This window comes from Haliotis asinina, chromosome 15, assembly GCF_037392515.1.
Source record: "Haliotis asinina isolate JCU_RB_2024 chromosome 15, JCU_Hal_asi_v2, whole genome shotgun sequence".
Lineage (NCBI taxonomy): Eukaryota > Metazoa > Mollusca > Gastropoda > Lepetellida > Haliotidae > Haliotis > Haliotis asinina.
Window position 1 is genome coordinate 6,450,800 of NC_090294.1, and position 13,939 is coordinate 6,464,738.

The 13,939-nt window shown below is 39.5% G+C and overlaps 1 protein-coding gene across 2 annotated transcripts; it reads left to right on the forward strand.

Moving 5' to 3' along the window:
• Window positions 1–966: 966 nt before the first annotated feature.
• Window positions 967–11,595, forward strand: LOC137265860 (solute carrier family 23 member 1-like). Of its 2 annotated transcripts, none has more exons than XM_067801320.1 (8): window positions 967–1,025; window positions 2,877–3,058; window positions 5,418–5,553; window positions 6,091–6,247; window positions 8,124–8,377; window positions 9,754–10,027; window positions 10,549–10,644; window positions 10,836–11,595. In XM_067801320.1, the coding sequence occupies exons 2-8, from the start codon at window positions 2,892–2,894 to the stop codon at window positions 11,075–11,077; spliced, it is 1,326 nt and encodes a 441-aa protein (XP_067657421.1). In that variant the 5' UTR covers window positions 967–1,025; window positions 2,877–2,891; the 3' UTR covers window positions 11,078–11,595. The 2 variants fall into 2 exon arrangements, with proteins under 2 accessions (XP_067657421.1, XP_067657422.1); XM_067801321.1 differs by lacking the exon at window positions 967–1,025 and adding an exon at window positions 2,426–2,450.
• The last annotated feature ends 2,344 nt before the right edge of the window (window positions 11,596–13,939 follow it).

Below are 13,939 nucleotides of genomic sequence, written 5' to 3' on the forward strand. Positions count from 1 at the left end.
TTGTTGAACAAAATTAATATGCAGTGAAACCGCAACTGATGAGGCATAAAATACCATTTTTCGTTGAAACAGGAAGTTCACTGGACTCAGCGGGGTAATAGAGCATATAGGTTATTCACTCTTTTTTCAGACTGCCTATACTACAAGGCCCATCGTCCGTGTTTCTGCCAGTGATCCTTGCAATTCAAAAGAGCGACAAATGGAAATGTGTAGATGGTGCTTACGGTACGGATTGTCAAAAACCTGAGAAGTTCCAAGTATCAGAACAAGCGACTTGTTAATTGTAATTTACCTAGTTACTGCAAACTCGGATTAACCGAAAGTTGTCTGCATATTCAAAGGGATGTTCTCAAGACAGTAAAAGTGTGTTTCAAAGTTTTAAAGGTTTGTAGGAGGTGTAGTTGATACATCCTGATATTTATTTATTTATTTATTTATTTATTTATTTATTTATTTATTTATTTATTTATTTATTTATTTATTTATTTATTTATTTATACAGCGCCAATATCAGATCACCTGCTCAAATGCGCTTTGTTTTCCCTCGATCGTTGGATGTGAGCCTCAAACGGCAAAAATATAGGTCTCAAATCCCTGAACTGTATACTAGGCGGTCTGTAATAGTGTTCAAGGTGGCGTGAGACCAAATTCCTTTACAAGGCTTCAATTCACAAACTGAGATACCTACATATATCGGTCATTGTTAGTTGTATTATTCCTTTGTCATTGTAGCCAGTCGAGTCTTTGTTATTCCCAAATAGCTAGTAATAGTTCCTACATGTTGTACTCTCTCAATGATATCGTTGCTACAACAAAAGAGAATAATTCTATGCTACTTCGGAAAATACTTACTTTGTGATCACTGCAAGTTACAATAACGTGGCAATTCCACGGTACCACTAAAATGTATTTCTGATTCTCCTCTTTCAGCAAATGTATCAACATATGAAAACACAACATCAACGAATGAATCATTTGCGAACGTCAGTCCTGTCCGTTTGACCCAGGAAGAAAAACTTCAACAGGTAACTAAACGTACCTTTAAACGTTGATCCCGAAATCCCAAAAGGAAGCACCCAACGTCATACGTCACAATATTTTGTAAATTGTTGCCTAAAAGCAAATGGTATACTAGTAACATGCAATGAAACGTGATTTCTCCCCATTATATAGGAAGTTCTAACACACCTTTCTGTGATAGGGATGTTGATTCATGTTGCATGTTATGAGCTCTGGTGTATATCAACAGGAACTGGCGAAGGAATTGTAGTGCCTCTGCATAGGAACGATACAGTTGATTAGTTTCGTGGTAATTCGCTCCTGGATGGCTTGGGGAAATCATTTTGCATTGTCATTAATAATAGTCTTCAATTGTTTGCAGACTGTCGTGATAAAATTCCAGAGGCTGAAGCTGAATTTCGTAAAGTTTATATTACGAAAGATAATATCTTTATAATGTCAAATCAGTGAGTGGTGTCGGGCAAGGTTGTGTTTTAGGTCCGTATCTTTTTGCGATGTTTGTAACGGAATTTCAAGGAATGTTACAAATTCAGATCTTAGGGATATCTTTATTGGTTCAGATTTATTGTTATTGTTGTATGCATATAATTTGGACTTATTTCATGACACTGTTATAGGCTTGCTGACGTAGATTGCTCTTGGCGTTTAGGGGTAAATGTGGACAAGACGGAGGTGCTTGTACTTCGTAATGGTGTTTTCCTTGGCCATATGGAAAGTGGTTTTATAACTGTATCCCAGTTAAGACGTCAACATTATACTACGCATCAAAAGGTATTATATGGTTACATTAAAAATAAATTCCTCCACTAACTTGGGAAGTCAATTGCAAACTTATGCAGATGAATCGAACGAAGATCATAAGTTTGCTACAAAGCATGTTTAAGTATCGTGCAAGTTAAAAGATATGTTTTGTCTAGAATTTCCCAAATTTCCCTGATCTTTATCATTTACAGAACTTATGACGATAATCTTGTCAACTTTACGTATTTGTTTTAAAGTACACCAGTTCATGTGTAAACAGTGACTTCAAACAGAATGTTTGTAAATATTGTGGAAAATCTAGTTTAGAACAGCTGAATGACTCCATTTAGACTAGTAAGTGTAAACGTTTGATGGGTGGTATGTTACAGGTATCTTGGTGTTCTATTTTCTACTAGATCGTCTTGGACAAAGTGTACTCATACCCTTGTTAGTACAGCTAGTAGGACCCTCTTTGCTTTAAAGACTTTGCTTACAAAATATCCAAGTATACCTACAAAGTTAATGTTCAAGTTGTTTGGTAGTAAGGTTAAGCCAGTCTTATTATATGGGTCTGACATTTTGGGGTTCGTGGAAAGGAAATCGTTTGAAATCTCAAATCAACTTGTGTGTTCTTGATGCAGGTAAGCAGGTTTCAAGTAATGGAGTTTCAGCAGACCGCAGTAGATTAAGTATGTATGTTGATTATCACGTCAGTTGTATACGTTATTGGTGTAAATTACTAAGCATGTCCGAGGATCGTTATACAGACAGTCTTATTTACTTATGAGGAAATAATCTGGCAGAGTAACATGGGCTACCTCTTTTGAATATTTGTTCAGTTTCTATGACTTGGTTTTGTTTGGTACAGTCAGGATGTTGGTGATATTTCTGTTTATATCTAGTTTCAAGATTACAAACCGAAATAAATAATTATGAATGAAAACAATGATAAGGATGTTTTAAATGACTAGTATACAGGTCCGAAGTATGAACAAATGTATATATGCAGGTGATCACGCTTGACTACATTCCACTATAATGTGTTTGTTCGGTATGTTTCTGTACATAATGCAAGAGGTATTTCTTGGTCTTATACTTTGATTTCCTGACTGTAGCTCTCAGGCAGCATCATGGCAGCGTCTCTGGTTGAGATGGTGATTGGTGGAACTGGGTTGGTAGGGCGTCTCCTCCGCTTTGTTGGACCAATCACAGTCGCCCCTACTATTGCACTCATCGGGCTTTCTCTGTATAAAATTCCAATACGATATTCAACATCTTCTTGGGAGCTATCCTTGACGTGAGTTAAAATTGTGTTTTCGAACATAGATAGATGTTACGAAAGTGTAAAGGGTTTTGCCGTTTTGCAAAATGTCATTCCTCTGTATAGCTGGAGAAACTATTTCCGCATAACTTGTGATCTTTCACGGTTAACGCATTTGTTGTTACGTTATGAATCAATGCTGTGAGTGATTGAGTCTTTGCTCATGTAGTGTTCTTAGCAATTACACACTTTCTTTCCATCTGTTACATGCACTAAAACATAACTTAGTAATTTGAATTACGTTGATTACAAATGTTAGACAATATGATCTTAAGAATACGCAATGCTGTTTGGACAGCTGACACGTGTAACGGAACTTATAGGTGGGATTACACTTTCTCACTCAAGTACATAGTCTAGTACGTTCTTGGGTTTAGGCCCATCTGAGATTCGACCGGACACTGGCAGATTGAAGCAGAAGTCACCAGCACACACACTGTGTAGTCTAACCCAATCTGTCACTGCGGCCTCTACAAGAATGAAAGTCGGACCGTAAACTTTGTGTAATTATGATCGCTGCCAAACAGCGAATGTTGTGCGGGGATAAAGAACGAATAAACTCACATTTTTTGTATTCTTTTAACAATTACATACGAAAGACTTGTGCTTAGTCTTAATGGGAACACCAAATTTATTCTTAAAAACGTCTGGTTAATAATTAATAACGAAACCAACGAAACCACAGACAGGTTACGTAACTCGGTTATGTCATGTGAGGAAGGATTTTCAGCTAGTCGGATACATATTTTGACGTGTAACACGTTCGTCAATTTGCCGATTTCCCGACGTAAACATAGACATGCCGAATCGTTGTGTTTCCGTCGAATCCTCCCAGGTGTCGGTGATGGTGTCACCATGAAGAGAGATTTCCATCGTCCCCCTCAGTTAGTACTAAATATGTTGTTTGTGAGTGTAACGCGAGCATTGTGGAAGCCTACACGTATTAAATCAGGTAGTTCGACACCTACCTCACTTCCAAGGGAGAAGATGATATTTCGATTGTTTTCGTTGACTTAAACAAAATCAAAACTACTTACTAGTTGCAGTAGCGAATCTTGCACGACACACTTGTAGCATAACGAATTCTTCATCGGAGGTTGTAGTCGAAGTGATAATAATATCACAAGTAAGCGTTACGAGCGTGTACTTTCTGTAAATTGCATTATTAATTCAGTAATTATTATTGTTGGGTCACAAAGATTAGTGTTTAGTGTTTAGTGATAATTATTATGGGTGACATTCCGTATCATAAATGTTCAGTACGTTTCGTATTTTGGCAGCAGGCTTTAAGGAAGAGCTCTGGAGTTGCCTCCCTTGATTAATTGTTTACTTCTGGGAGATTACTACTGTTCTAGAGAATTCTACCTTGATGGCGATGGTCGTATGTGCTCGGACTTTCAGGAAATGTTGAACATATATGTATAAAGGCTAGCTGCCGTGTTGTTGAAAATACACACTGATTACTGGAGTACACATCTGCTAGCATCTTCGTCAATGCTTGATCTTCTTAACCACTGCCTGACCGCTCGCTGTGTTACATTCTGCATAACTGTTTTTTCACTCTCATATCAAGACTTCCGTGAGTTATATATAAATATTGAAATTGTTAAGTTACAAGCAATGTCATGCAGAACCCTATTGTCCATCAATCAAGTACATATTTTACTACCAGTAGAAAGTAATCTAGTTTTTGTAACTCAGTAAAACAGAAAAAAAATCCTAAATAGCATTTATTCTCAAACTGGCAGATGTTCGCGACATGGTGCAGCCATTTTTTTTAAAATCGTGGCGTCACGGTCTAAAGTTATTTTTAGAATCAATTAGACTACGGTTTGTTTTCATCAAGTTAAAAAATCAAAACTACTTCCTACTCGTAGTTAAATATTTTTTAATCATAACCAAAAAGATTTTGCGTGAGACCGCTTGTAACAGAGATGCAAGAAAGATTTATAACCATTTTGACAGAATCAACTATGAAAATATATCTCGGAAAATAAGCAAAGCAGGTGACAAGACTAAGTGGCAGTAAATTGTGAAAACATAGCTAAAGTCTTTCATTTTTCAAAACATTTGTCACGATTGCCGGTGTAGGAAAACCTATAAACCAGATAATGTACCTCCGGTAATATTATTGTGCACTATTGTCGAAAAGGTCGATTTATAAGGTAATTAAATGTCGAAATGAGTAGTTGTAATGACGGGGTTATATTTATAACAAAGTAAATAATGAGTATATCTGATCTTTAAACAACCAGCACATGAGGCAAAAAGCAACGAAAACAATGGATTACTGAAGTCATTGTACGAATACTGTTGACATCTTTTTGATTTTCAGGGGTGCGTGTTTAGTTGTAGTATTTTCATTGTACTTGGGCCACGTGAAGATACCTCTATCAACCCGGACAAACTGTAAGCCAAGAGGCAAAAGCACAGCTAAGATCCCAGGAGTACGCCTGTTTCAGCTTTTACCAGTGAGCTTCATTTTGTCATACACTGCAAGTATGATTTAAGGATAGCGGTTATATTGTCGATTGGTATCACACCGACCTTAGTTCTATGACAGCAATCACCCACATTTGTAACCATGTTTCTTTAGATAGTAGTTAAGATGATCGGGCGTGGTGCATATTGCGTGAACTGAATTGAATCCAGTTACCAAACCATCTCATATGTTGCCCGTTATATTACCCAGTTATAAGCCCGCCTTCATCTCGTTTGATGAGTGTCTGCTATGTTAATGTTTCAGGTCTGAATGAGAATCCATTGTCTTAATGTTTCAGTTCTAGGTGCGAATCTACTGTTAATGTTTCAGGTCTTGATGAAAATCTATAGTTAATGTTTCAGGTCTTGTGAGCATCCATTTCAGGTCTTGGTAGGAATCCATTGTGTGAATGATTCAGGACTTAAAGGATTCAGGAATCCATAAAGTAAATGTTAGGGGGTTTGGTGGGAATCTACTGTGTTTAAGTTTCAGGACTCTGTGAAAATCTATTACGGTAATGTTTCAGGTTTTGATGAGTATCCTGGTTGTGTGGGCAATATCAGGAATTCTGACATGCACTGATGTGTTTCCTTCGGATCCAGACGATCCCCGATTTCGAGCACGTGCAGATGCTAAATCAAAATTGATTCACATGACACCGTGGTTTTATCTACCACATCCAGGTAAAACGTCAGATGTTCGATAATCGCAGTGATATCAGATGTTAGGAACGTAAGGTGTTTCCTGAACAGACGCTGGCATCATAAAGATACAATACAAATGAGTGAATGAGTGAGTGAGTTTAACTTTACGCCGCACTCACTTCAGTGATCAACAGCATGAGTATCGAAATACGCAACTGAGATACGATTGTATGCGTCAAACCAAAGCCTGAACACCCAATCCCTTTAGATGTCTGTTACGACAAGCATGTGATACTGAAAACCAGAACCAACTAGATCTTCACGTCTTTAAGAGTAGGTTATCGGGATCATTTTACTCAATTTGTTGCCAGTTTGTAGCCTATTTTCGTGTCTTCGGCAGGTGTAATAAAACGTTTTAGAGGGTAAACTGCATTTTACGGGTCCCCGGAAGTGTACGTGACAGACATGCGCAGAAGCCATATTTACATCGAAGCGAGCACTAACGCTGACGCCATTTTTTGTTTACTCCGGCGAGTTACTGCCGCTGTTCTATGGCCTTGTTTGACCTATTAAATTACCTTTGGGTTATAATCGAGAATCAGCTCAAGACCTTCATTCCTCAACATTATTTTAGGGTCAGTATTATGTCATGGTATTGTCAACTGCAGTGTTTATTCATTTTTTAAGATCACGATACAATTTCCCAGTGCTAACCGAATGTATGATTTTTTTGCAATCTCATATTTCAACAGAATGGGGGGATTTAGGGGGGCAGGTGCCCCCCTACATTATTTTTACATATTACTTATCATTTCTTTTCTATTCCTAATAAACAAAAAGAGGTAGGTTTATTTGATGTCTAATATCAAAACGCTTCACTTACATTACAAGAAGAAACCTCCGCTTGCATTAAATTTATCCGAATCCTGAACACCATTTTCTTTATTTTCAATTTCAATCATTAAAGTATGCATGGTTTTTTGGGGTTGTCAAACGCACGGCGGATAAACGCAAGAAATGTTACAAAAGGATCATCAAAACAACGTAAATATTTTTACCTCACGATGAACTATCAAACAATCCTTTCGCAGTTCCATACCTGGGCAGGGACGCTTTCACCACTCTCCACGTACTCTCAGTTTTATTTGTGTACACACCATTCTCTGCATTCACAAATTCCTTACCATGATTTACTGTCGCATGCACATATCCCATCTCATTCAAGTTGTGGCATACCTAGTAACCCACTACCTTAATTGGAACATTCGACACGTGCGTCCACATCTGACCAATCAGAGAAAAGGAACGTCATGAGGATTTCCCTTTGATTACTAACGATTGGATTAATGTTTTGGAGTATTACTAAAATTCGTGTTTAAAACTCTCGTCTTTCAGACGAAGTTTTAAACTAAACTTTTGCCAGTAAACACGAAAATGACCTCTAAATTCGTCTAAAATACCTCCTAACGGAGATCAGCCCGCTCTCGCGTGCTTTTCTTTTATATATGACGCGCTGCGCGCGTCGCTTACTGCCAAAGGCAGTAAGCTCGCGCCGAAGGCGCGTACACGTTACTATAGAATACATTCTACTTCCGGGTGACTGCCGAAGGCAGGGACCCGTAAACTGCAGGTGTCCCCGTTTTAGACATGCATACAAGTTTTATATTTATATCTGTGACATTCTAGTTGTGTTAACTGTCCCTCGTGGACTGGTTACTATAACTTGTTTGTTACAATATGGCAGAAACACTAAATTGCAAAAAGTATTTTGTTCAATATTAATCAGTGCGGGGAGTATACTGGTATGTTCATCGCGTGTTCGTCTATTAAATTAAACAAAACTAGTGTCTCACAACTGATACTGCCTGGGTTTGTGAAAACCTGTTACTCCTGTAATCGCAATATCTATTTTCAGGCCAGTTTGGACCGCCCTCCTTCAGTTTAGCACTTTGCATTGGATTCATGGCAACATTTTTCGCATCGCTCATTGAATCGGTTGGGGATTACTTTGCTGCTGCTAAGGCGTGCGAGGTAGATGCCCCTCCTACCGACGCTGTTAACAGAGGTATTCTTCTGGAAGGTATCGGAGGGCTCATATCTGGTGCCGTGGGTGTCGGTCATGCTACAACGTCGTACAGTGCAAACATTGCCGCGATGACACTGACTAAGGTGAGCCATTGACAGGAAGATTAACATCTTGATGGGCTCATGTCACTGTGAACAATACTGCAGTTATTTCACGGTGTGTCAACTTAATGTGGGAGGGAGGCCCGCTGTGATGAAGGTCTCACATGTTTTTTCACTTTGCATTATCTTCCCACAGAGGTTACTCCTGTCATATCTTCCTACGTAGCCTGTGTTCTAATACGGCCATATTTCCTGGTTCTCGTAAAATCATCTTGGCTAAAATCGCAACATAAATTATTTCCCTTCTTTCTATCCAATCCGATCACGTGTAACATCGACTTAGATCTAATATGGCGGCCGCGGTGAAGTTTGTTGATCAGCGTGCGAAGGATGGATTCGGTATTTCATGTTAGCGCAATAGAGAGTGTGGGAATGAATCACAAGATGTTTTTGTTAATGTGGCACTTAAGACATTTGATGGCCAGCTTGTCCATTGTCAACGAGGGGATTGGAGACGCCAGTGATCCACCACCCCATGACTGGGTTCTGTCTAGGCGAAACACATGCTCTTAGTGCTGGGGAAGAAGTTCTAGATTCCCACAAAGCATACGACAATTCCTAAGGCTTTGCGAATAAGCTGCACAACTGAATCTGATTGCAACCAATCACGAATCCGGAACACTCGGACCATTAAAGGGCCGAATTAGAACAGAGGTTACGTACGAAGGTATGACAGGAGTAACCTCTGTGGCAACAGAATGACCTATTTTGGTGAAACCAATATTCATGGTTCTGGTGTTGACAAACCTGTAAACGTAACCAATCGAACCACAGTTTATGGTATGCTCAAGAACAGAGCAGTGCACCATGTGTACTCCGTGTGTAACATCAGTTATGTTTGTTTCCTTGATGCGAATAATACATTCAGACTGATCTATTGCCGGAAGAGTAATTACCTCCAGTTCAAGCTGGTGCGCTCAGACTCGATAACGGACCCATTGATAGTACTCAATATTATTCATTTACATTTCTGTCTGTTCGAGTTAGTGATTGAATAAGTGTAGTTTTTCTCTTGATACCAGTTATATGGCGGAGGTCTGTAAATAATTCAGTGACCAACAACATCATCGTCGATCTACGCATTTGGGATGCGATGTGTCAACCAAATCAAGGAACCGATGTCGTTAGTCGCATCTTACGATAGTCACTGTTTGCTGAAAGATCAATTCCAACCCTGACTTTCACGAGTGAATAAAAGGACACGGGATAAAAAGAGCAGTTCGTTATATCCGTCAGGTCCTTATTAGTGTGATGATTATAAAGGTAGTCTACAGTATCTATATCGATTATTTGACGTGGAATAGAACTGTACCTGTCCATAGCGTGGTCTGCCAAATGTGTTTTTCTATCCCATGAAGACAGCCAACCGTTACATTCTGATCTGTGCTGGAGTCATCATGATCCTGTTATCTGTGGTTGGGAAGTTCGGTGCAGTCCTGGCCACCATCCCTGATCCAGCACTAGGTGGCACTCTGGCTGTTATTTACGGGATGCTGGTGTCGCTGGGTCTGTCCACCCTGCAGTATGTCAATCTCAACTCGCCAAGGAACCTTCTCATACTCGGACTGGCGTTCTTTATAGGCATCTTTGTCCCCGAGTGGATCGACAGGTATCCAGATATAATCAGAACAGGTACGAACTTGACATCAAACCTGGTCAACCCGATTGTTAATTTGGTGAAAGTGGGCCGGTGTTTCATTGTGTGTTGATGATTTGTTGATTCTCATTTGAAGCCCCACAGAGTGTATTTTTGTAGCAGTGTTATATATATCACAGAATGGCAACTTACGAGGAATTTAGCAGGAGGCATACACTGGTATAATCGGGATGGCTGAGCAATATTATAGATGCATGGCAGGGGTCTGTAAATAGACGTGTCTGGACCAGGCTATACAGTGATCAACATTATGCGCATTCATATGCGCAATTGGAATACGATGACGTGTGTCAAGCTCTCAGCGAGCCTAGTCAGTCTAACCCGTTAGTCGCCTCTTTTGACAAGCGTGCATTACTGTAGACCAATTCTAACCTGAATCGCTACGGGAACCAGTAAATTACATGTGTGTTATATATCAATTCCATGCACAAATGATTGGAATCACAGTTTTATAACTTTATATAATATAATATACATGTCCTTTTCCCACTTCAAGGCAGCAGAGAAGCAGATAGCGTCCTGAAGGTTGTTCTAGGAACTCCCATGTTTCTTGGAGGCGTAATCGCAATATTACTGGACAATACGACAAGAGGTCTGTATAGACTGTACATCCACATTACTAACATCCGAGACATTAATGTTAAAATATGACTCTCCAAGTGCGCAGTTTCACCATCTTCCAGTTCAGCTTTAATAAGTGTATGCGAAAAAAGCGTGTTGGTAATCACATGAAATCTCTACTGCAAGTTAGTGCTTCCACATATCATTTTCATATTCATCTAGGGCCGAGGAAGGACAGAGGAATAGATGCCTGGCAGGTCAGACCATGCACGCACAAAGACTCGAGGGACACCGAGGACACCAATTCCGGATCTGCAACATACGCCTGTAGTTGTACTTCTGTTCTATATAAGTATCTTCCGTGCTGCTCAAAACTACCGTTCATGCCGGCATATGACAAGCAAACAAGGTGGACCGACGATGGCGGCAGCGCTCCGATGATTATCTACGGACACAATGCTTAACTCCATCGGAACTGGAAGATCTTGGCATAAACTGTCATAAAATTGAAGGCTTTTTTACTTATAATTACAGATTTGGGGCATTTCGGATGCTTTGATGTCTAGCGTGTTGTTTTGACGAGTTTTAGTTGATTTTCAGATGTCGTTATCTTGATTTTGAGAAAATGCTTTTCGAAATGCACGTTTTTGTCTCTATATGGAGTAATCAAATAGAAATTCTGCGAATATATAATTATACCCATATATGTACACATGAAGTTGAGAAATTATATATACTTTGAGACAGAGTATGTTATATTACTACCGAGCTGTGCAATGCATAATGGGAAATATGTACTTCTCTTCATTATCCCATTCTATAACAACACGCGTGAGTCTCTATTCTGAGCCCACCAAGGCTACCACAACAATGTCACATGCAAGTGAAAGGCAGCAGTGACAGTTAGGAACCCTCCAGTGAAAGCACTGAGTACACAACAGCCTCGTGTGCTGTTGATTGGATTCGGTCCTATTCTGCAACAACAACCGGTCCGGAACTTTGAATCCTACTCTTTCAACTGGATAAAGTAATATTCATCAGTATAATTTTATACATCTTATCACCTGTATATTGAAACACTACTCTCCTTCTAATCTTTGCAAACACATCGTGCACTGTTCGTACAGCGTGTCTTGAAAAACGGAAATTGTGGAAATCTCAAAACGAGGTTCTGCAGTTTACACGTACTGTCGTATCTGGCGTTTGGGCGTCAATAAACCCTATTAACAGTTATCTGTTATCTCAGTGGTGATGTAAGATGAAGCTATAAGCACGCCTGGTCCGTCCGGAGCTGCTACGTCTAGCAGTGAGAGGTCAGACGACCAGGGCTCTTAACTACAACATTGCATTCATATACTGGCACTCTGGCTTTCAATGAATAGCTTAACACAAGGTTGTATACTCATATAGGTTTGCTCTACTCCTCCCTTCATTACAGGTGGACGTGGCATGGAAAGGATAGGACAAGCTCTTCAGCAGCCATAGAACTGATTGGTCGCGATCCGAACGTTTTGCTATCTCTGCAAGTCGCACCACTTTCTCTTGCTTACCTATCTTTTAAGGTGTTCGAGCCTGCTCCACGCTTGTCACATGACCCTATGCAATCCCTCCGATTTTTAAAGTTACACCATTCCTTGGTCTCATGTCGTGCCTCTTGATCGGTAATACTCTTCGATCAATATACGTTGTATTACTACTTTAATAGGATTATCTCTTACTGATCCTTTAGTTTATTACCAAGCAATAATGCCACTGATTCTATAACGAAATAACCGTAATTTTCAATAGTAGATTTGTGACACGTTTCTTCTATAACCGATGCAATTTTCACCTTACAACAGTACCTTAGCTACTGATACAGGTGCTGTCTATCTATAACGGATTGTTTTCATACATATGTTTGTTGCTTATTTATTTGTTGCAAATTTCCACATACGAAAATATTGGAGGGTTGAGACTACTCTGACATCATGAACATCGATCAAGGCATCCTACTGAATTTGAAGCTGGTAATTGTATTTCATAAGTACATCAGTGTTTCTTTAGAATTCAAAGGAACTTACGTCATCTCCTGACTAGCTTGAAGGATACTAACAATCTGCATCTCCAACAGAGAAGACATCTGATATTTCAGCTGCCAGCACTGTTGTTTAGTATCGGATACATTGTGCTGGATCCAAGACTCACCCATGGCTAAATGGGCTGGAAAAAGTTACATTCTAGTGGGAAATGAGGGTCAGGGGCCATTCTGATCACGTGCCAAATGTCTTGGAACCCAGCATGCTGAAACCTCAGTTTATATGGTGTGGAAATAACTGAATCTGGGCTGACCCTCTGGTGACTGATGTCTTGGGAAACGATCTACGCAACAGCCATGCGATGATATACATCTACCACATATGGTTGGCATGACTGACTCCATTGTCCCTGATTTATTTAAGCTATGGTTGGTAGATTCCATTACGCCATGTTTCTTTTACGTGATGGGTATTTTGATTACTCACTGGCATTTAGCTCAGTTTGTATATGTTATGTACAGTGTTGCTTAGTAATTGACATTCACTGTGTATCTGAATGTGTATAAAGTAGGATGAATAATTTCTTTTAGAAAACAAAAATACAAAGGTGATATGCATCAACCAAACCGGTGAGCCTGACCACCTGATGCCGTAAGTCGCCTCTCACGACAAGCACGGGTTCCAGTACAAACAGTCAGATTCATTGTACGAGTGAAGTTTGTTTTCGAAGAGTAAAGTCATTCCAGACAAATAGCGAATGTTACTAAAAAATATCTGATGTCTGTAGCAGATTGCCTCTACAGTATAACCAGATTCTCTCCAGACTTCAGAGAAATGTAAATATCCGTCCTAGTTCTAGACATTACTCAATCTAAGAGATGTAACATGTGATCTTCCTGTTCGTTAAAGTGTATTTATTACCTATTACCAGATGGGTAAATCTTGCAAGACTGATTCGAACTGAAGGTGAGGCATTTTCAAATGCTTTATTAAAATATGTCTGCCAAACCAATGATATATCATTATTTTAGCTTTGCGTGTTGGTCATGTAAAGCTGAAAATGCGATGAATAGGTACCAACATACACGATCAAATAGTAGTTTTACTTGGTACAGGAGCGGAATGGAATTAAGCTGAGCTTTGTTTGTCGTTTAGTATGCATGCTAAGGACCACGTGCCTCACTCGTGGACTATGGGGCATCATATTACGCAATAACATTGTAATGACTTTTTTTTTCTTTACGTAAACGCACACAGTGGGGATTTGTAGGGACGTCATTAATATGAAACCTTTCCACAACCTAATAA

Bases quoted from the DNA above. Each gene is read 5' to 3' on its own strand.
- LOC137265860 (XM_067801320.1), top strand. From the start codon at position 2,892: ATGGCAGCGTCTCTGGTTGAGATGGTGATTGGTGGAACTGGGTTGGTA. The intron at 3,059-5,417 runs GTGAGTTAAAAT...TTTGATTTTCAG, and splicing joins TCTTGGGAGCTATCCTTGAC to GGGTGCGTGTTTAGTTGTAG. The intron at 10,028-10,548 runs GTACGAACTTGA...TCCCACTTCAAG, and splicing joins TCCAGATATAATCAGAACAG to GCAGCAGAGAAGCAGATAGC.